This window comes from Gasterosteus aculeatus, chromosome 11, assembly GCF_964276395.1.
Source record: "Gasterosteus aculeatus chromosome 11, fGasAcu3.hap1.1, whole genome shotgun sequence".
NCBI classification, from domain to species: domain Eukaryota; kingdom Metazoa; phylum Chordata; class Actinopteri; order Perciformes; family Gasterosteidae; genus Gasterosteus; species Gasterosteus aculeatus.
Window position 1 is genome coordinate 10,603,742 of NC_135699.1, and position 22,374 is coordinate 10,626,115.

Here is a 22,374-nt window from a genome sequence, read left to right on the forward strand (position 1 = left end):
GGCACGATTTAGGTTGATGTTTTTTGAAAAATTGCCCTCTTTAAGCCAACCAAATGCTCAGGGAAAATAAGGTCACAACAAGTCACTGCACGAAGGTTGTCCATCCATTTCCTCATTTGAACCGTATTTTAAAGTCTGTGAAAAACTAAACTTAAAGTATTATGATTCCTCTCACTCGAGTGGCCTGTCTGCCTGCCTCACTTTTCAGTGGGGGTCTGGTTCAGCTCGCTCAGCATCCAGACTGTGTAGCTCAGTGTCAACAGGAGGAATGCTTTCCTGCACAAATATCTGCACCTCATAAATGTCTCGCCCTCTGCTCGACCCTGTCTGGCCTCTGACTGTGAGGGGGTTGAACAGGGGACAGGCAACCTGGTTTGTGCATGTGTGTGTTTGGGCTCGTGTGTGTGTGTGTGTGTTGAAGGAGGGTTGAGGTGAGGGCTCGGGTCTTAACAAGGTGCTGGGAAAAGAGAGCCGGACAAACAGAACATTCACAGAGACATGAGCCGCTCCAACAAGCTAACTGTTATGTCGGTTATTGCAAGTATCTACTACTACATGAAAAATGTTGGAAAGGTATATGGTAAAGGAAGTAAAATACGTGTATAGTCCACAATATACATGTTATAAATTGTTTTCTAATAGAGGCTATGTCGTGCCAGTTGGTTGCACGCAATATAAAGTAAAATATTAAAGATTAAATGTGAACATTTAATCAATGCAATTGTACTGTCCCATGGTTGTTGATTAGTAAAGATCCAAGGAATGGTTTAAACCAAGTGTAGATTAGCAGAAGAAAAGTACAGGATCTGGAGCGTTTAAACCAAGATTATGTCAAAATAAATTCAGAAAACGTTATAGAGTATGTTGAATAAAGTTGTATTTTATGTAAATAACTCATATAGTATGACTTTATATACTGAAAGAAATCGGAAATGTTGAAAAAAGTCATTAGAAGTCAAGCTATTGATAGTGGATGATTCTTTTTTTTCTTAATAAAAATCCATAACATAGTATTTAGAAAACACTTCATTTTAATTGTTTGAAAGAAGTCACAGTATAATGTATTATATGTAAAAACATCCTAGCAAAGTATGTCAAAAAAGTTGGCAATGTGCCATCGTAGAGCTCAACAGCTACGGATGCAACGGCCGTTCTCAGGAAGCATGCGGTTAAATCTGCATTGCCCGGTTTATAGTCTGCGACTGCTGTTATCTAAATCAAACTGTCCCGACGTGTGAATATGCATAACTGTATGTCATGCAAAGATATGCCCTTGTAAAACGTTTATTGTAACAGAACAATCATACTAGTAGCTAAAAAGGTGTCAGTAGCGGCATCCTTATTCTCCAAATCCACATTTCGATTTGAAGGGGACGGTCCAGTTATGGCAATATTTTCATCCTCACTGACGGCCGTCCCATTGTTACACGATGAGCTTTATTAGTTGGATCAACCGATCATTGGTTTTGTGTCATTTGTGTTTCCAAGAAGCCACGCAGGTGGCATATATATTGGCAAGTGGTATATTTTTTTGGACTAAGCCACACAATATGGTCAAGTTTATTTAATAAAAAAAACTTATTTCAACAGTCAATTTTATACAAAGTGTCTCCACTTGCCAAATCGTGATTACAGCTGCTAGAGTGCACCTTTTCAAAAATAACCTTTTTGAAAGAAATTCAAGTTCTTCTGAGAGATAACAAACCTTTCGTCAGGTGCTGGAAAACCCATTTTTGGCAGGCATTTTCTAACTGATCGGTTGGATGTATTAATGCAGAGATATTATACTGTCAAGCATTCACACTTCCTTGATTAGAATAACTTTAATGCACTGAGTGAGAACTTTCTATCAACTGCTGAAGCTGCCAAGAGATTGGAGAGTAATGACAAAATGGAGCTGACCAAAATATCTGCAAATACAGAAATTTATTTTGAAACGTTGAACTCATGCTATAGCTTTTAATAGAGTAAAGAAAGAGGAAAGAGAAACAAATAGGGGTATACACCTTTAAACGTATACAAGCGATACAATTGACATAAAACTACCTCTGTATTTCTTTTAAAATGTAAAATGTGTACCTACACCCCCTAAAAGGGATACGTTGGACTGATACACCTGTGTTGAATAGACACAATAGCCAACTCACAGCCGAACCACTAACTGTGCTGCGTGTGTGCTGCCCGTGGTGGCCCGTACACATCCATGCCCCCCTAATCCATGTCTCTGTCGCTTATTAGAAGTGGCTTGTAAAGATTGTGTATCGGCTATGGAGAAAGAGCTTTTCCCAGTATTACACAGGATTACTGTTGCTCCTCGCTGCATATGTTGCTCACAAACTGATGTAGTATTCCCATCCTGTTTACATAGCGCAGACAAAATAACAAATGCATGACTAATTGTTAGACCACGGGTTAAACGGTGTCACGTCACCTTTTTATCTTTCCACCTGTTATCTGACGCCGGCGTTAAAGATATAGATAAAGAAATAAATATACTTATGCGTATACTTGATGGGGGTCATTGCTCAACAAAACGTTTCGTTATAATAAGGCAGGGAGAGTGGTTAGTGGCACTGTGAGCGCCATGTTAACTCTGACTTTATATTATTATATAATACATTATTACTTTATACATTATACTTACAGGAAATTGAGTTTAACCCAACATGTATGTATTTATTCCTGTGTCCAAACCAATAATGTGCCAGCAGCCACAGTGATGTCCACAGTACTCGACTGACCCAACGTCAGCAAGACGTGCAGTCGGTCAGGTAAGGGGCACCGTGGGAAATGGTTGCTTTGGCTCCTGAATGACAAACAAAGGCCTTTGGCGATCTGCAACCTGCTCGATTAATCAGTTGCACCCAAAATCGGATTAAATTGAAGCACGCGGTTGATTGGCTCGTGTTCGAATTTCCAATGTTAGAAAGTGGGATCGTTCTTCATGTCAGCGAGTATGAATCTCTGACCATACCTGACCTTGACTACCTCGAGTATTTCACCGTGCGGTGTTTGTGCATTCCGCTGTCGACATGTCTCTCCATCTAGTTCTCTGGGGGTGTTTACCCCCTTTTTTTCGCAGCAGCAGGGAAGCAGCTCCCGCCATCCCATCTCTGTTTACACTGCTCTTCTCCTCTATTTACTCTGCGCTCGAGCGCCCGGGCGCTCGGCGCTCCAAACAGCTGCTCCATAATGGGAAGAGCAGGCGCGTCAACCACACAGCTCTCTGTGACGACCCACTGCGGTCGCTGCCACGATGACTGCCTGGCTTCGCTGGCACGCCCCGCCATTGTTGCCCTAAAGCTCAGCCTCAGTCGATGCCAAACGGTGCTTCTGGGCATCGAGTCAGCCCGGGGCAAACTGTCGGGAGTTTTGTCTTCAAACGGCAAAACAAATTTGAAAAGTTCTGCTCTAAATAAGCGTCACTGTACGGGATACATTTTCTGCTGTGATTTTCTTTTTAAACAAGCAACCACATCCAGATGGTCTAGAATAAACTGCGACAAACATTTTTTTCACAGAAATGGGGCTTTTCTTTGAGCATGACATGACAAAATATTCGAAAGCACCCCTATAGCATATCCTGCTTCTACATGGCAAACGTGTCGCCTGGCTGCGTGTCAGGTAAAAGATCTGACCGCCGCAGGGTCGCACTACACCTTGAACCCCCGATGAATTATTTTTACCCTTTGCGTGTTCTTTTTCCCACACTTGTGCGTGCACAGCTGGTGCTGAGTCAGGAGACAGGAAACCTGGGAGAAAGGCCACCAAGCGTCCCCAGGCCCCCAGTGGAAGGCCGCAGGGCCCTCGGGCCACGTAGACAGGAGACACTCCATTCATCACAACACAATGGCTACAGCTTGGGGCCAGCGGAATATAGGCCTCTCTGTGTCTATATGTCCCTTTACGGGAATACGAGTGCAAATATATCAACTGGCATCAGTGTGTGTGTGTGAATGTGTGTGTGTGTGTGTGTGTGTGTGTGCGTGTGCGTCTCAATTCTTTTCTTCTTTTTCTGTTTGTATGTTTTTCAATCAAATTGTGTTCAACCACATTTACCTCTGCAGCCCGTTTTTGCCCTTTTTTTTTACGGGTTGTATTCACGGGGATATTTGTGGGGAAACGTGACCAAGAAACGCTGGAAAAGAACCCCGATTATTTCATCACACAGGTACGGTTGATCTATTGCGATCTTGTGTGAAAGCTCCCAAGTATTAAAAAATACAAAGGAAGGAGGAAAATCTCCTCGATCCATGGGATGCAATGGGGGGAGGGGGACAACTGACGCTCTGTCACACACTCTCCGCAGCAGGCTAAGCTGCACACACACAGACACACACAGAGGCTCTGTGGTAGCCTCGCCCACGAGGAGGAGGGTATCAGCATGCATAATGACACGAGTGGTGAGGGAGCGCATTAACAGAGAGACGTACGGAAGGAGAGAGCATGAACTCATGCGTGCCTGTGTGTGTGTATAAAAGTGCCAGTCATAGCAGGATATAAAAGAATTATGCCCCCCAGTCCCGGGTTGCCGGGCCCCTTGAACACATCCATGTCCTTCACTGGATGCCTCTGCTTTCCTTTCCTCCTCGAATATATATCTGGCACTTTAAAAATATACAATCTGCTTAGATACTATGCAGTCATAAGCTCCGTGACTGGCACTTTGACATCTTATCAACATGAGTTGAAGCCCCTGGGCAACTAAGCCGGGCTTTGATCAGACATTTTGGAGACGTCTCTCATTTTCTTCAAACAAATCCATCGGGGGTTGGTGTACTAAATTTGAAACAAATTCAAAGGCACTAAATGTACCTTATGGTTGCTGGAAACACATACGGCCTCTTACATAAAGAGGGGAGAAGGCTGAAAAAACAATCCGCATGTGAGCGATGAGGTCAAAAAAAGAAGGGAAAAGGGTAAAAGAAATTCCCTCGGCGAGGTGAGGGAAGCGCCCAGCATGCATCGGCCTTGCTATGGGATCAACTGACAGACATCTACGCGGCCGTGTCAGAGGCCAATCAGCGTCCAGCCTCACTGAACGGCCTGTGACAGTTGTATGGTAGATAGACACAATTTCGCTTTATATCTTCTCCCGAATCTTAGTCTCGCTACCTGTCGCTGGGAGGGAAATAGAAAGTGAGTGCGTGAAAGGAAAGGGATGGAGAAGTCCGGCGGCTGCTCAGTAGGTGAGAAAGTGAGAGGAAAAGAGAAAGAGGAAGATTTAGACAGTGAAGAAAAATGAAACCCAAATGCCTTCTTTTCAGCTGCTGGAGTCATACGGAGATTTCACCTGAGGGCAGTATCATGCCCCGGTTTGTGTCTCCATGGAGACGGGCCTCCTGAGTGTGCTCTTCAGTACACACTGGCTGTAGTCCTGCTGGCTAGTCCAACTATTTACTTCAACACAGTTTCCCTGACCAGATCACTTGACAAAGCTCGCTTTCTGTCAAGTTCTCTGAAACCAAACGGGTTTGGACGACTGCAGAAAGCTGCTGTGTTGAAATGATTTATTTTGCATGTTTTCCTTCGACATTCAAGTAGCCTTTCCCATCTCACATGTGCCTGATGCATTCCTTCACTGTGGCTCTCGTCGCATCAGATAAACTGTTTCCCCCACTGCTACCAGGCATTTTCGGGAGAAGTCTCGGAATATATTAAGTTTTAAAGAATTCAACTTGCTGGGCTTAAAAGCCTGATAACATCTTATAGTCTGTTGCCTTGAGATATAAATATATCTTCAGTCCGGGGCATATCAGTTTCAAGCCCTTAGGCAGTTGTCCTTAATGACAAGGCTTTTCTGTCATCTTCTCCCACTCAGCTCCACTTCACTTACTATCCTGACCATAGGAACCACATCCGAGGCTCAAGATGGCCTTTATCTGGGCTATATTGACCAGAGTCAGCTTACAGGTCCCACTCTGTACACACAGCACATTATGGAAGTTTTAATAGGTGATCAGAGCAGCTGTTGCCGGCATATCGTTGATTTACTGTGGCTAAGAGAGGGCTTAATGACTATAGAGGCAGACCGCTCTTAACCCTTTGATGTGCGCTGGATAATGTAACAGGATCAGGTAGCCCCCCCTGGGAAAGTTGCATGCACTAACATAAGTATACAATAGTGCAAATGCTTTTGGAATACAGTTAGACAGTCTACACGCTCCATGATAATAAGAGTGCCATCCTTCTACTGGTGTACAGTCAAAAAAACAACACATGGGGTTCGGCTTGAGCCTCTAGTCATGGCTTGTGACACGCTTGAAGGTCCATGCATGCAACGTATAAACACAAACTAACAGACACACACTCACACACACACACTTGTGTTGCTTGCTGACAGGTGGCGCATGCTCAAGGAAATACAAGCTTACCCAGCACAAACAGCCCGAGTAGGCTTAGCACGTCAGCGGAGAGCAATTGAAGTACTTATTTAGGAGGTAGCACTATTAGGACCATGCAGCATGCACGTCAAGGGTCAAAGGACACAAGTTCTGTTTGCAGCTTGAAGACACCGATGTCCACTGCTTTACAGTAGGTCCAACATCACGGCTGGATGCACGACTATACACTACACTGTAATGAGATGAGATGGTTTAAACATCATATGATTTGTAGGGTTGACAAAATATGACTACGTACTTCTACTACAGCCAAGCTAATGAGGCTAATGTGGCTAGTGAGGCTAAATGAAAACCTCCACATGCTAGCACGATAACAGTGGCAATGCACCATGCTGATGCTGTTCAGGTGTATTGATTACCATAATCACCATTTTAGTTCGGTGGATTAGCGTGGTGATATTTTCTCTTTGGTCCGAAACAAAGTACAACCGAGGCTGCTAAAAAATCGGATTATTTTTGCAGGTGTTTCCTAAATTTTAAATAATTTTGCAGTTTACAAGTTATGGGATTACCAACAAATGTGAATGTATGAGCGTGCAAGTACGCACACTGACATGCAAGAGAAATACCATACAAACATTGGTGCGCCGTAATCAATGCTGTAACAACTGAAAATCTCATCCAACCTGCAGTTTTGAACCCCAATATAAACCAGCAGCTAGGGCCCCATTACCCCATCTAGCATTGATAGCTAAATCACTCGCTAACTCTCCGAGGCCAGCCAGGATGTAATCAAAAACAGACGGAATAATCAACCAAAATGCTTTCTATTCCGGTAAGGATGTCTCCCAAAAGCACATGAATTATATTGAAGCAGGCACTGGGACTGTGAATGATGTTGGGCTACAAGCACCAGCCAAGTCACTGTCTCCCAATGCCAAGTGAGAGGATGCCAGGCACTTCCTGCTGTAAACAATCTACCCACAGACGGAGAAAGAGGGGGGAGAAAAAAAACCCTGAATGAAAACCAACAGGAGACGGAGAGAAGACCCAGTTGCTCAAGAAAAATGTCTCTGGTTAACAAATTTGTGCAATTTGTCAGACAAGCTACCACAGTTGCACCATTTCTCTGTGTAGATGAATACGTAGCAAGTGCTCAGGGCTGATGGAGGCAGGCGTTGGATATAATGCTCGGCTGAGTTCACAATACATAACAAGCGCTCCTTGCTCTCTTTGCTGCATCACATCTTCTCTACTCACAAATTGTCCCCTCTATTCCGACCGAAGGCCCGAGGTGCTGCCTACGTTCTTTAGATATCAGCATCAATATGAAGCAACCTCATTGACTTTGATCAACCTTTGTAATTGCCGGTAAAGATCATTCAGCTTTTGCAATTGCACCTCTTTATATATATATAAAGAAATAAGATAATTCCACTTTTCCCTACTCACTGGCTACATTATGAACCATCTGACTAACAGATTTAGCTGGTATGCTAAACAAACATACGCCTCTGACCCTCTTTAAATGGAAGCTTTTGAAACAACAGGGGCAGGGGTACAGTGCGTCGACTTCACCAACTCGCAGCATGTGCCCACTTTTGTGTAAATCACTCTCTTTTACAGTCTCTGCGTGTGGGAATGCAGTAAAGAGTGAGGGATAAGAAATGCAATGCGACCCACGTCTGGCTCTCGTAGAATGGCTCGAATTTAAACCTCTGAGCGAAAAGACCATTTTTGAGACGCTGAGACACATGTGTTTGCACATAAATTACCATGTATGCATGCATACGCACGCACAGGCAACAAACAAAAACACACCCAAGGATGGTGAGTGTTAACTACGCATGCAAGCTCGCATCCACTCAGACATTCGCTCACACACATAAATAAGCACTGTTTTACAAGCACACACACACACACACACACACACACACACAAACACACACAGACACACACATCTGCCATTGCAATTCACATGATCATTGCCTTTATGTGAATGAGACAGGGAATTGCAGAATGGCAGAAGCGGAGGCCTCATATTAGCCGTGCTGTCAGAGCCGGTGAGCAAAGGATGACATTAACATGAGCGCTGCCGCTCCCCCTGTGTGCATCAACGCCAGAGCTCAGTAGGTGCATGGCTGTAAGCAGTGTCCGCCAGCCTTTTTCGCTAAGTCAATGATAAACTGCTTTTATTGGTTACCTTTTTACAGCGTGCTTTCGCTGAGAGTTGAGGTTTCTTTGTCAATACTGGCAATAATGCAGCCTCCAATTAACTTATAAAACCTTCCCGGACTCCTTTGTCACTCCTTTGAGAAGGGAAAACGGCCAAGGTTTGGCTCACTAAAAAAAACAAATGACAGCCTACAAAACAAATGTGGCACTACAATCGGGTATTAAAAGGCTTGACATTTACCATGCCTCATTTAAATGGTCGCCCGTACTCAGCTCATTGGCAGCCCCCCATTACACTGGGTAGAGCAGGAGTGCGAAGGCCGGGGCTGGGCCGGGCAGAGAGAGTGGGGCGAGACGTTAACGGCCTGTGGGAGGATAGTTCTGTAGATGAATGAACACCTGGATTAATGGGGTCATTGAGCACCAAGCTGCTGAGAAAGGAGAATCCCAGCCAAGGCAGCCATTTTACATTTTACTTTTACTGCATGTGTCATGGACCGTTTTCCTCTGCTGGTTTTAGAGGGGGCAGCAGCAGGGTCCCATGGGGTACAAGAGAGCAAAGAAAGGACATTTCGGACCAGAGTACTTTTGTATAGGACATGAGCAGTAGGGGCGCTGGTTATACAGTTCTGATTTCATGAACCCAAGAGCATTTTAGTGATGCATCCAGATTTCTTCAATTATGAAGAAAAATAGAAAAGTAATGAATTGATCTGGAAGTGAACGCACCTGAACCTTTCTAAAGTTCTATCATTGTGAAGAGATTTACCGTCTTCACATTCGCACCTGTGTCTTGGTTGTGATATTTTCTGATCACTTAACAAATACGCACTTTTGTCTTTTGGGAATACCGTTCTAATAGAAAACCTCGACTCCTCTGAGAAAGTGATTTCCAACGTGAGCTAAACAGGGATGGTGCCGGCCCTTTAAACTGAGCTCCGAGAGCTTGGCAGGCTAATAGATGCAGTCTAAAGGTGCTCGTGGATGGCAACCAGAAAAAAATGGTCTTATCTGAAAAGGTCCAGGACAGTTATAAATGAAATAATGGGGCTGAGCACATTAATCCATGTTCATGCCTTAGGGGGAGACCTCGGCTTACCATTTGATCTGTGTGTGAGTGCATGTATACAGATCTGTGTGTGTGTGTGTGTGTGTGCGCGCATGTATATTTGCATTTGCAAGTTACTAATCCATTTCATTCATTTGTTCCCCTCCTTCAATCATTTTCTTTTAAAATAAACAGCAATTGTTTCATTACACTTTCGAACTTGCCTTTACTCAGTCCATGAAAAAAAGGAAAGAGAGGGAGGAGGGAGAAATTGAGAGAGCGATAGATACAGAGAAGGAAAAGGGGGGGGGGGGGGGAATAAGACATTTAAGCCTTTTAAGTCCCAATTTTACATGGTTTTTGCAACCATTGAACACTTTAAAATTCAAATCCAAACTGTAATTTGTAGAACATTATAATACCACCAATCAACTGTTTACCCCGAAACTACCATATCTGTTAAAGAAAGAAAAATAGTTTCCATTTATAGTCAGCACTGCCACCCACTGGACACAAATAACCTCAGAACAAGTCAATGGAAGGCTGGGCCTGGTCCCAAAATAGATAATTGTGTATATTTATCATCCATAAACCAATATCATTTGAATAGGGACTTAAAGGGTCATAATATTTCCACAGAAATGAATTGATTGTGATCTCACTAGTTAATTGTATTCTTCAATCTACTCTGCTATGGCACAACATTTGATTCCCTTTGAGTCCCTAAATTCTCATATTTGGCAAACAAAACTCTGCAAATAAGCACTACATTCCCACAACTTAGTCAAAGGCATTGCAGAAAATGAAGAGATATCCTGATTTGTACGATCCTCTGGGTGAAAACACTGGATCCTAAAGCCCAGAACGTAACTAAATTGTGTCCTTTAGCCTGAACAACATTCACATCTTTCAGATTCCAAACTATTTTCCTCTAAAAGCGAATGTTCCCCAAACCCAAACTAAGATTACTGAAGTGATGTGGATGGAGACTTGACAGACTTGATAAAGCTGCTGCAGAGTCCGACAATACATCCTCTGATTTGACATGGCAAATTTACTTTGACACGTTAAAATATTCTGCTATCCTTTTCAGCTACAACTAGTAGGTCAGTAAATATTGTCAAAGAATGAACTGCTAAACGTTGCATTACAGAGCTAATCAACACAATCGGACAGAATTATCAATACCTCCATGCTCACTATCTGGGTAATCAATAGTGATAAATGGTGATAACTGGATGGATTTAGGATCCACCCAACTAGAATATAACCAGAAATATATATTTCTGAAACTGTGATACTAATTAACACCAGCAATATGACATTGTACTCCATGCATTTAGACTGTTAACAGTAGCCTGCCTTCTACCTATTATAGTAAAGCAGTGTTGTGTACTGGTACAAGATAATGCCGCCACCCAGTGTTCACAGGGTGAAAACACCATATTATCAAATGCACACTGTATTTGTGAATGATGGGTTGGGATTAATGTGAAGATATCCATCCATCCTGCACACGGGGTCACAGAGGGGGCTGGAGTCTATCCCAGCCAATTTCAGGTGATAGACAGGGTCCACCCTGGATTGGTCACCAGCCAATTGCAGGGCTAACACAGAGACACACAGCCATTCACACACCTACAGGCAATTTAGAGTCCCCAATCTACCTGATCCCCAGAGCGTGTCTTTGGACTGTGGGAGGAAGCCAGAGAACCAAGAAAGAACCCACACAGACACGGGGAGAACATGCAGACTCGGAGTCAAACCCAGTGAGGCGACAGTGCTAACCACCACACCACCGTGCCGCCCCCTAATGTGAAGATATTTCCATCCAAATTCAAGGCAAGTAAGAGTAGACAAAAAATAAATTTGGTCAATTTCCTTTGCATTATTATTCAACGGGGGTCAGCCAGTTGCTAGCTGCTAATTAGTATGATCTATATACAAACCCTTACAGCATTAATTGGAATTACATTTCATGATGGCGATAGTGACAACGTGTTCCTCATCTGCATTCCTCTCAAGCTCTCTTTTTTCATTCTTCTTTCTCTTTTCACTTTCCATGGGTACAAAACGGGACGTATGTGTCAACTGGGTCCTGTTGAAACAGCTAAAAGCAATGTTTTAGCTTTGTAGACACATAACACGACTTGTGGTTTTCGTATATATATTTCCGATTTGTTGTCCTTACCATTACCTTCAACATCTATAGGAACCTTAGTGAAAGAGGAGTATGATGCTATGACAAAGGGACGAGCTGCACCCTGGCAAAGGTCATGGAGCTGTGCCGTCCATCATCAATTGGCTGAAGGAATGACAAGTTTGGTGTTCGAGAAGAGTTTGCAATGTTTAGGTTAAGAGTCAGGGGTAAGTGGAGCAAATGCAAATAAAAAGTGCTTGTGCATTCAAATATGTGCTATTCAAATGCCTGTAAACTGAGCTCACCAACTCCATGTATTTAAATATCTCTACAGATTTGAAGCAAACACAATGTTGCTATTTAACTCCTCTGTACCTGCATGTGGCAAACTGGGGTCGAACTTTCAGAAAGAACCCTTTGTACCGCTTCTGGAGTTAAGACTCTGCCTCTTAATCAGTCAGCCATGTACATTAACTGTGGTCCAATGCAATGACACAAAGGCTCTTTGCCTTTAAAAAGAAGAAGACTTATTCATACATAGGAAATGTCAATAAAAAATGTGCATATTTTTACACAAACTGACCATTGAAAAACCTGGAAAGACTTGAAGGAGGGGAAAAACAAAAATCACCTCTTTTCCAGTTAGCTCGTGGCTAGCCAGCAGATCAAAGCTAGGATAATCCAAGCCTGTGATGGCCTGGCTACTTGAAAATTAACCTAAATATGAGCGTGACAACCAATAGGACGTCGTGTTTGACAAAGGAGTGGGCCGGTGTGAGTTACAGGGAAGGAGGACGGGAGTGGAGGAGAAAAGGAAAGACATGAGAGTGTGAGAGAGGTGAAGACACGGCAGGAGTCCGAGTGTGTACTGGAGAAGGTGAGGGAGGAGGGGAGGTTTGTGGTTGGCACAGTGGCATGTGACGTCAGCGGCTTGTTGGATTGAGGTGCTCTGTCCTGCTGATTTTAATCCTAAATCATTAAGGAACAGAGAGCCGGTGCCTGTGCAAGCCCTCTGGGGGGGGGAGGGGAAAGTGACGGGAGAAGAAAATTTACAGCTTCAGGCACAAAAGAGGGGGCAATCAAGCTTTTTGTTTTCGCTTCTCAGGTTCATGCCTACTTTGCCTCATTTCCTTTTCTTCTAAATCTTTTCACTTGCAATCGAAACGCGTGGCCCGTTCCAACATGCCGACCAACGGAATAAATAAGGCCCTGAAACTGCAATTTGGGCTCGTCAACTACGAGAGCCGCTACCTGACGGCCGAGGCTTTCGGCTTCAAGGTGAACGCCTCGGGTGTCAGCATGAAGAAGAAGCAGATCTGGACCTTGGAGCAGGACGAGCAAGACGGCCAAGTGGTGTTCCTCCGCAGCCACCTGGGTCGCTATCTGGCCTCCAACAAAGATGGAAAGATCACATGCGGGGCAGAGAAGCCCGACAACGACTGCCGTTTCCTAATCGTGCCTCAATCCGACGGCCGCTGGGCGCTGCAGTCGGAGCCCTACCTGCGTTACTTCGGAGGCTCGGCCGACTACCTGTCCTGCTTTGCCCAAGTCATCGGGGAACAAGAGCTCTGGGCCGTCCACTTGGCTTTGCACCCGCAAGCCAGTCTGCTCAGCGTGGCGCGCAAGCGCTACGCCCATCTGTCCGCTTCGGACGGAGAGATCTCGGTGGATAGCAACATTCCTTGGGGGGTGGACTCTCTGGTCACCTTGGTGTACCTCGATGGCAAATACTGCCTGAAGACCTGCGACAGCCGCTTCCTCAGCAACGACGGCAAACTGGTGAAGGAGAACAGCAACAACACCAGCTTCACGCTGGAGCTGAAGTCTGGGAAGTTGGCTTTCAAGGACTGTGGTGGGAAATACCTGACCCCAGTGGGTCCCACGGGGACGCTGCGATCTGGCCGATGCTCCAAGCCTGGAAAGGACGAGCTGTTTGATCTCGAGGAGAGTCATCCACAGGTGGTTTTTCAGGCTGCCAATAAAAGATACGTCTCGGTCAAGCAAGGTAATCAGTCTAAAAATGAATAAATACATTATTAGCTTTGTATAGAAAACGGATTGGATTGCTGCGCCTTAAATCTATTCAAAATGAAGCGAACGAAAAGTGTCTACTTAGTCATGAATGGGAATAAGAACAATGGGGCGAACATGTGAGCTAAATATAGCTAGAACTCCTCAGAGAGGCTCCCTGCTGAGTTTGCACATGGGAAACAAAAGAGGTACGACATTCTTGACTGATACGGGAAATCACTTTCCTCGTGCTCTTTACAAATAGCTGCACCTGTGACTGGGTGACAGCATTTTTAGATACTTTACAGCGCAGCGTACTATATATTTTACTTTAAATTACAGTGTATAACTTAATATTACAATCCATAGTCCTTTTAGATTTTTCTCTACATTAAACTGAATAGTAATGAGGAATTCTTGTCAACATGGAAAGAGGTGCATTTGTTTGATTGAGTGTACAATTACAATACAGTAATCGAAAGGCAAAATCAGCATCATTAACCAGGTAATGAAGGAAAGCTCTTCCTTTCATGTCTGACTTGCTGGATCCAGATTTGTTGACAGCCACACTGTGGTGGTAATTGTGGTAATGGGCTTTGTCATTTCCACTGCGTGTCCATTGAAGCTTAAGCGGCGTACAAATAACTTAAGGGCAGAACCGCGCCCCACAGTTGCCAATTACCGTCAACGGACTTTAAGCCTCGGCTATTCACCCTTTACCCTCCACCATCGAGGGAAGTTCTCCAAATCGGGTGGATCTGTGGTCAGCCAGTGTTTTAGTGAGGTGGCCGTTGAACCGAGTTGCAGCCAGGCCTTACAAGTCAGATTACTTTACAAAGTCTCCTGTCAGCCTGCATGATTCAAACGTACCGTATAATTATTGAAGCAAAGAATTTAAGCAAATTGTGTGCTGTTTAATTAAAACGCGGCCTTATTTAATTTAGCTGCTCAATGCAAATACAGGACTGTAAACATTGGAAACTTCAAACTGTTGTTTATGCATGAATACAATTTAGTGTCAAAATACGGTAACAACCTAACACGCTATTCTCATAATATAGGGACACTGATTGCACTTTTTACTGTAGTGTTTGGCCTTGTGGTGGTTCCATGTTGTTTCAAGGAACAAGGCACTGAAAGCTGCTTAGTAGGCCCTGCAGTGCAGATTTGCATTTCACCACTCAGGGAATTACAGCAAGCGATGAACAGGGAGGGTGGCGGGGTGACTGTGGGGGATTAGAGTTGTAACGAGCTTAAGACAAAGGTTGAAGGACATTTCTGTGGCATCTAGTTTGAACCACAGCAGACACAGTTCAGCTATTGACTACACGACTATCGCCTGACACACCAGCAACCGTCAATGCATGTAGATTGAGTGAATAACTTGGCTAGATCAAAGTTAAGCACTGAGGTTAAGTGAATAGCACACTGACTGACTGAGTGAATAGATGGGCACAGATAGACATTTTGAAGGTTATTCTGTCAGGTTAAGCTTTACTTGCACACTTGTTTTTCACATTAAAATTGATGGTCTGATTGATATAATGAGGCAAAGCTCACAGATGGCCAGAAAACAGGTTGCTTCTTTACAATGATAACTCTCTGCACAAACCTAAAAAGGTGAATGTATTCCGATATGGACGTGATTTCATATTGAGAAAAAATGAGGCAATGATCCACTTCTACAATAAAACCTGAGGAAAGTCTTTGATTTTCTATCATGGAGCAAATTTATTTATCAGACCCTTTAAAATCTACCAGTATTTCAGGCTATTTAAGTAAGTTCAGTGAATTTAGGAAACCTATCTTTCCTTAAACTATAATATATCCAAAGATTAAAAGTCAGCAAACATTGCAATCTCCAAATGTGTCTGAATAACCACTAAATCTGCCAGCGTGTTACCATAAAGCACGGTTTAATAAGTGGGATTAATATCCCTGAACACGTGAAAGTCACTGAGTATCTGATCAATGAGTCATCCAACATTTACTATTATACTTGGACACCTTGGATTATGAAAGATGAAGCTGTGCAGCAGCAGCCTTAGAGAAACACCTTGCAATCACCCAACATAAATCAATGTGTGTTGAAGTCATATCAACCGAGGAATGCATGAACACCATCAATGTTGAACCGTGCACCAAAACATCTCTTTGGCGATGCATAAGAGAGTAAATTGCATTTAAGAGGATAAAACATTACAATACAGTTTTTACCTTGAATAAACTATTGGTGTCTGTTCCTCCCTTACCACCAGGAGTGAGTATTTCAGCCAATCAAGATGTGGAGACAGACATGGAGACCTTCCAGATGGAGATTGACAAGGAAAGCAAAAGGTCTATGTTCAGGACCAATGGTGGATCGTACTGGACTCTGGTGACTCACGGAGAGATCCAGTCTACTGCCACAGAAGTGTGAGTAGCTCACAGCTTTCACTGAGGAGCTTTTCCTCTGTGTTCTAACCTTCCTGCCAATAAAACCCGTGCGTGCTTTTGTTCCCAGCAAGATCAACACAATGTTTGACATTGAGTGGCGAGGGCAGAGGGTGGCGCTCAAAGCAAGCAATGGAAAGTATGTTTGTACCAAGAAGAACGGGCAGCTGTCCGCGGTCAGCGATACAGTGGGTAAGAGCTTACTGGCAAGCCTCTTCCAGGACTGTGCCCCCGCTGAGCCGTGCAACAGAGAAAAGGAGAACGCCATGTCTTCCTCGTTGCAGGTGACGATGAATTGTTCCTGATGAAACTCATCAACCGCCCCATGCTGATCCTTCGCGGCGAGACGGGCTTCGTGTGTCACCACAAGAACTCCAACACTCTGAACGCGAATCGATCCGTCTACGACATCTTCTCATTGATCTTCAACGATGGTGCCTACAATATAAAAAGTGAGGGGTTTTTTTCACACGTGCACGTCACCACATTTCTGCATAACGCAATCATATATATATACATACACATGTTTAAAATAGATATCTAGCATCTACTGAAGCAATTCCAACATGTAGCAAACACATGAGCCACTGTTGTGCTCCTGCAGGTGTGAATGGAAAGTTCTGGTACGTCTCAAGCGGTGACCTCGTGTGCTCGGACGGGGAAAAGCCAGAGGACTTCTTCCTTGAGTTCCTGGAGCATGGACGCGTCGCTATCAAAAGCTCTGATGGCAAGTACCTCCGTGGAGACCAGGGAGGTACGCTCATGGGTGACGGTACAACTGTTGACACGTCTTCTCTCTGGGAGTATTGATCGGGCTCCTCAAAAGAGAAGCAAAGAGTGAGGTGCAGGACCTGCTTCAGCTCAGATGAAGGGGACTGAACGGGTAATATTGTCCTGACTGTTTTTATACAAGCTGCCAGGTGCCCAATCTCAATCTTTTTTTTTTTATTGGGAAGTTTATTGGGAACACACAGCTCAAGATGTGTTTTTTACAGTCTATGTTAAATGTTGTGTTTTTTAAATGACAATGCCAACATCAATCGACACATATTGTGTGATATCACAAAAACAGATTTCCTTCAGACGAACGTTGTAGGTACAATACAAGGTCAAGGAACAACCAAATATCTCTGAGGGCAGCCATACTGATCCTTGCAAACAAAATCAGTGTCGCTGCCCAACTGGTACGTGAGGGGCAACTAGATTATCTGCCATCGTTTAATTTCTCTAGCTAAGTAGAACAAATGACTTCAAAATCGGACAATGTAGAAATAAACTTATTTTGGTTCACGTGACTAGAACTTCATCAACAACCTTTATCGGGATATTTATATAACCTGGATGCCACTACTTATCCCACTGGGTTTGTTTACAGATTTCTAATGAGTTCAATACGTTGATATATTCTATTGATCATCATTGGCGTCACCGTGAGCAAAGGTAATGCACCGATGGCTGGTGCCAATGATGTTTTCATTTATCTCAATAAAGCATGTACAGCTTCCACAAAAGCACCGATGTGAAGTAGGTGAGATAGAGTACTGTCTCAGACACCTCTGCAATGCTCAACAATATTAATAATTGCAAACACTGAAATAGTTTTTTGTGTACCACATAGAAATACTGAGTCGGGACATGTTCAGGGACGGACGTCAGCACAGATGTTGTATACATGCTGATTGATATATATATATATATATATATATATATATATATATATATATATATATCAGGGCACATTTAGAGCAATTTGATGATTTATACATAATTTCATAAGTGCTCCTCTGGTGTTCTGCCTAGGGGCCTTTAACAATACTGCACTCTTATACACTGTTCTAATGTCCAGAGTTTGGTGGCAAGATTAGAAAATATGCTGGATTTGAACTGACAGATTCGGAGAAAGAAAAATGTCTTACTGGAATAAATTCGGCCATTGCAACAGCGACTGCCGTGAAACCCATATCCAACGTGGCAGCGGGCATGTTATGTTTCACTTTGGACAAAGCTGGGGCATCTGCCTTCCCTCCGGCATTGTGCACGGGTCGGCCGAGAACATCCCATTGAAACTGACATGGATCCCCCATCTAATTCGGGAAAAGACGGCAAACAATTATTTCACAAAATGCTCCAGTGTAAAATGAGTCAGTAGTATCTTGTTGGCCCTTGTACTGCACAGCGCTTTGAAAGGAGGATGTTCTAGTATTTTTTTCATCTCAGAGGACCCACTGAATTAGTGATCATCAACGTCACACGCCAACCTGACTTTATTGGCACAGATGTTGGTGGGCAGAGAAGAGGACAATCTGACTCCATATACAATTTATCCTGTCGGTTTGTGGCGGTCATCTACCTGGAAGAGAATAAATCTGCAATAGTTTAAGTGTAATGTAATTACAACCTGTGTTTATTCTAAACCTGTGTTTTTGTGATATGTGCAATTTGAAATTAATAGAGAGACATTTTAGAAAGCAAGTTCTAAAAGGCTTGTTCACCAAAGTACAGTATCCTGTCAGCCCCCGGCCATATTTTAGAATGGATTGATTGTTATTGTTTTTTTGTTGTATGATATTTGCTTTCTGATATGAATTTTGAAAATGTTGATAACAATAAAAACATTGACAATATCCATGTTGACTTTAGAATTTGAATTAATTTGTCTGAAGTGTTCCCTGAATTGTCAGTTTAGATTTAAGTTTCTGCCAGATTATTGTAGCGCAACGCCGATAACATATCTCTTCTGTGGCTAAGTAAATGTGAAGTATAATCAAGTCAATATATTAATGGCCATTAAGGATTTTTTTCAGCTCAGTTAGCATGGAGCCAAGCAAACTCAGTGTGTTTTTTTTATAAAAGACATTTTGACTCGGCCAACAGTACATGGACTGCACTTGCACAGCACATTTTTTACCTCAACAGTCAAAGAGTTTTGCATCATGCAAATCATTCACCCATTATTTTCACACCTACACAAATCAGTGGTTACAGAGCTGCCCACTGAAAGCAACGTTGGATTCAGTGCCTTGCTCAGAAACGTAATTTTCCATGCAGTATAGAGACCATTAAACATGGATACAGTCATCCAGTTTATTATTCAATACAGGTGTTCAGCTTTACAAAGAATATAATATATAAAGAAATAAATAATAACGTAGTTAAAATCTAACCAAAATACAAGAATATACTGCACTTTCTGCAGCTATTTCCCATTAAAAACACAATCCTAGCGGGTCAGCATGCATCCGTACGTTAAAGTCAGACAGGAGACTCTTTAATCAGTGTAATAGTGCTCATAGGCTTTGATTTCAACCCCGCTAGATGGCAGTGTGGACACCTCTTAACTCATTCTCTGCTACTGCTAATAGTCGCTGACAAGTTCTGCAAAAGTAGCAGATCTTGCACCAAACCACAATGCCTGTTAGCAGCTGTCCACACTGGAACCAAACTGACCATAGTTTGCACATTTCTGAGGAGAATGTTTTTAACTGGAACTGTCACTTGCCGTACACAATACTGAGAAACAACAATAAAGAGAACAAGACGAGATTCTGCAAAATGAATAGGAAGCATTTTGGGTTTCTAGCCATTCAATTCTCCATCCTATAGTATACTTAACAAACATAGTATTTCTTTCTAAGAATTTCTGAGGTTTCTTGAAATCTACATAAAAACACACACTCTAAACCCAACACATTCACATGACACTTTGCCTCCTCTTGTTTAATCCTATAATTGCACTGCCTGATGTTTTCTCTGAGCATTAAAGACAATAATTGCTCTGCTCACAAGCAACGATTGTTAAACACAACTTACAGGTTTTCATTTGGCAGAGCATTTCTGAGTGCCAAATAATCCAACAAAGAAAAAAGAAACTAGTGTAAGGAGTTTTAAGAAGTTTCTTTTTTCCAAACCAAATTAGCCACCTACCTATACAGGGCAACGAATATTAAAATCTACAAGTGAACCATTTTGTTAGAGTAGTAGCAACACCCTGACAAAACAAGGCTATCAATAATGTATTTAACAACTAAAGACAACCTTGCAAGCCGAAGAGTCCACACAGCACACAATTAAAAAAAAGCTTAAATAGACCACGTGCCACTTTTAATTAGGATACAAAAACAGCTGAAAAAAACACCAAGCCGTTGAGCCCGTCTCCAGCATCACAGAGAGGAATGCTCATGAGGTTTGGCTCCTCTACGCTGCACAGACCTCACGCAACATAGACGAGCCAACTAAAAGCGGAAAAGAAGGGCATCCAACACTGGAGATTTAATGTGACGCTTAAAGTAAACATAAATGTTATTCGGTACATAGCGGCTGATACAGAGTAGGATTATCTGGGCGCTGTTAGTGACAGATGAATCACCACAATGTGGCATCGAAGTGGACACACACCAACGTGAGTTTGGCCAAAGGGCCGAAGTTTCATCTGTGTCCTTCCTTCTAATGACGTGTCGGCTCATCGCGCTGCTCTGGCCTCTCCTTGCTGCCTCCCACAGACTGGATGTCACGTCGCTGGGTGCCTTCGACCTTAATTCTTATAATAAATCTGTGAAAACAGAGCAGATTCGGTTATCTGTTAATTGCATCAGGGTTAGCTCTGCAAACGGTTGCAAAAGCTGTTGAGGCAGAGCAGAGGTCAACCACAAACTAAGTTATATGTTATTTTCTCACTTGGCAAAAGCCAAAGAAATCCCTCAGCAAAGATTATGAGTAATAAATTGTGCTTCAAATTCAAGACACATGGTCACTCATGTTGCCAACAATATAAACCAGCTGTTACACTGCGAGTATGAAGCCCCGGGCCTGTAAAATCCTGTATGTTGATTTAATGCAACACATTTTGACTACAGCTTTTAAGCAAATTTGTAAAGTGTTTATATTTGTGTGTAAAGACGTTCAAGGTTATAATATTCATGAACATTACAAAAGATTCCTGTAACACCCAGACTGGGGCATTAGGTCACATATTGTTTTCTGTTGTGTTTCTGTCACTCACCTTTCCCTCTCGTTTCAGACCCCTCCTCCCTGTGTGCCACCGCCCTGTGATTGCAAGCCCCACCCTTATTGTTTCCACCTGTGTCTCGTTCTGATGCGTATTTACTTTGTGCCAACAGCCTGCTCTGTGCCAGTTTGTCTCTTTGTTCCCAATGAGCTTACCCGCGATTCTCCTGAGTGTGCCTTCCCGTGTTTTGGCCCTTTCCCGTCTCTCCGTCATCCTTTGCCAGCTGATTTGGAGTGATCCACTTTCTCTGTCTGACTGCCTGTGTACCGAACCCCTGCCTGAAGTAAAGACTATTTTTGCCTCTGACTACTACGCCTTGAGTCTGCTTTTGAGTCTAAACCCTTGTGGCCCCAGCGGCGTAACAATTCCATACTAAACTGGGCCTCAAAAGTGAAACACATCGCAGCATTTCATTGCTGCTTCAAACCTGAAAAAAAGGTTTTCTGTTGGAATAATTTTCAAATTATCTCCAGCCCCCCACGGACCGCCAAGCCTAAGTGGTATAGAAGACGACCCATTGGGAATTTTTACAAGGAACAATGCAGCAAATGGATTGTCTAAAATGTGCTCAAGCTCATAAACCAAACATAATCCACACCACACGCTCTGATTGTTCCTGCTGCACGTTGGCTTTAGAGGAAAGCTTTCTATTTGAGTTGTTTGATTTTGTGTGTTTACATTTCCGTGGGTCAGTGACGAAATAAAACTGGGGGATGTGGAGGAAAGTTCCATCGTTAAACAGAGTTAGTTAGTTAGTAACAGGCCCATCAGAGCATCTCTCTCTGCAACCACTACTCTCATTGTTTACTTCCCTAACGTCCCTATCGGTTTGCAAATGCCCCAACACAACAGATGGTATCTTATCTTTTTGTAATTGAGCTCAGGTTTGCTGAGCTTTAAACATGCAGCATTATTTAACGAAGCTGCCCACCCACAGGACCCTTCCAATATCCACAGTGTCTCTCATTGCCTGTGAGTTGTTATATGGTCCATGACACCAAGATGCTAAACCAACATCCTAAATGTTGCAATCACAGTTTTTGTATTTTGCCATTGAAATTAAATTTTGTTTTTATTTGTAATTGTTTACGTCATCGTCGGCAGCTGTTTAATTCACTAGTGCATGTGTGGGCTCGTGATATATGCACATCTCTAGTTACAGCTGTAGTCTGAAAATACTGTACAATTAAGTTACGGTAAAAGTCAAGTAATCGTCAAA

At 43.1% G+C, this 22,374-nt stretch overlaps 1 protein-coding gene across 1 annotated transcript; it reads left to right on the plus strand.

Annotated features, from left to right (window-relative positions):
- The first annotated feature begins 12,547 nt into the window (after nt 1-12,547).
- fscn2a (fascin actin-bundling protein 2a, retinal) lies at nt 12,548-18,774 on the plus strand. The gene is made up of 5 exons (XM_040191966.2): nt 12,548-13,712; nt 15,976-16,132; nt 16,221-16,342; nt 16,435-16,602; nt 16,755-18,774. Exons 1-5 carry the CDS (start codon nt 12,890-12,892, stop codon nt 16,958-16,960), a joined length of 1,476 nt encoding a protein of 491 aa, XP_040047900.2. The 5' UTR covers nt 12,548-12,889; the 3' UTR covers nt 16,961-18,774.
- Nucleotides 18,775-22,374: the final 3,600 nt, after the last annotated feature.

Coding starts and splice junctions, on each gene's coding strand:
- fscn2a (XM_040191966.2), top strand. CDS start 12,890: ATGCCGACCAACGGAATAAATAAGGCCCTGAAACTGCAATTTGGGCTC. Junction 16,133..16,220: donor CAGTCTACTGCCACAGAAGT/GTGAGTAGCTCA, acceptor TTTTGTTCCCAG/CAAGATCAACACAATGTTTG. Junction 16,343..16,434: donor CGCGGTCAGCGATACAGTGG/GTAAGAGCTTAC, acceptor TCCTCGTTGCAG/GTGACGATGAATTGTTCCTG.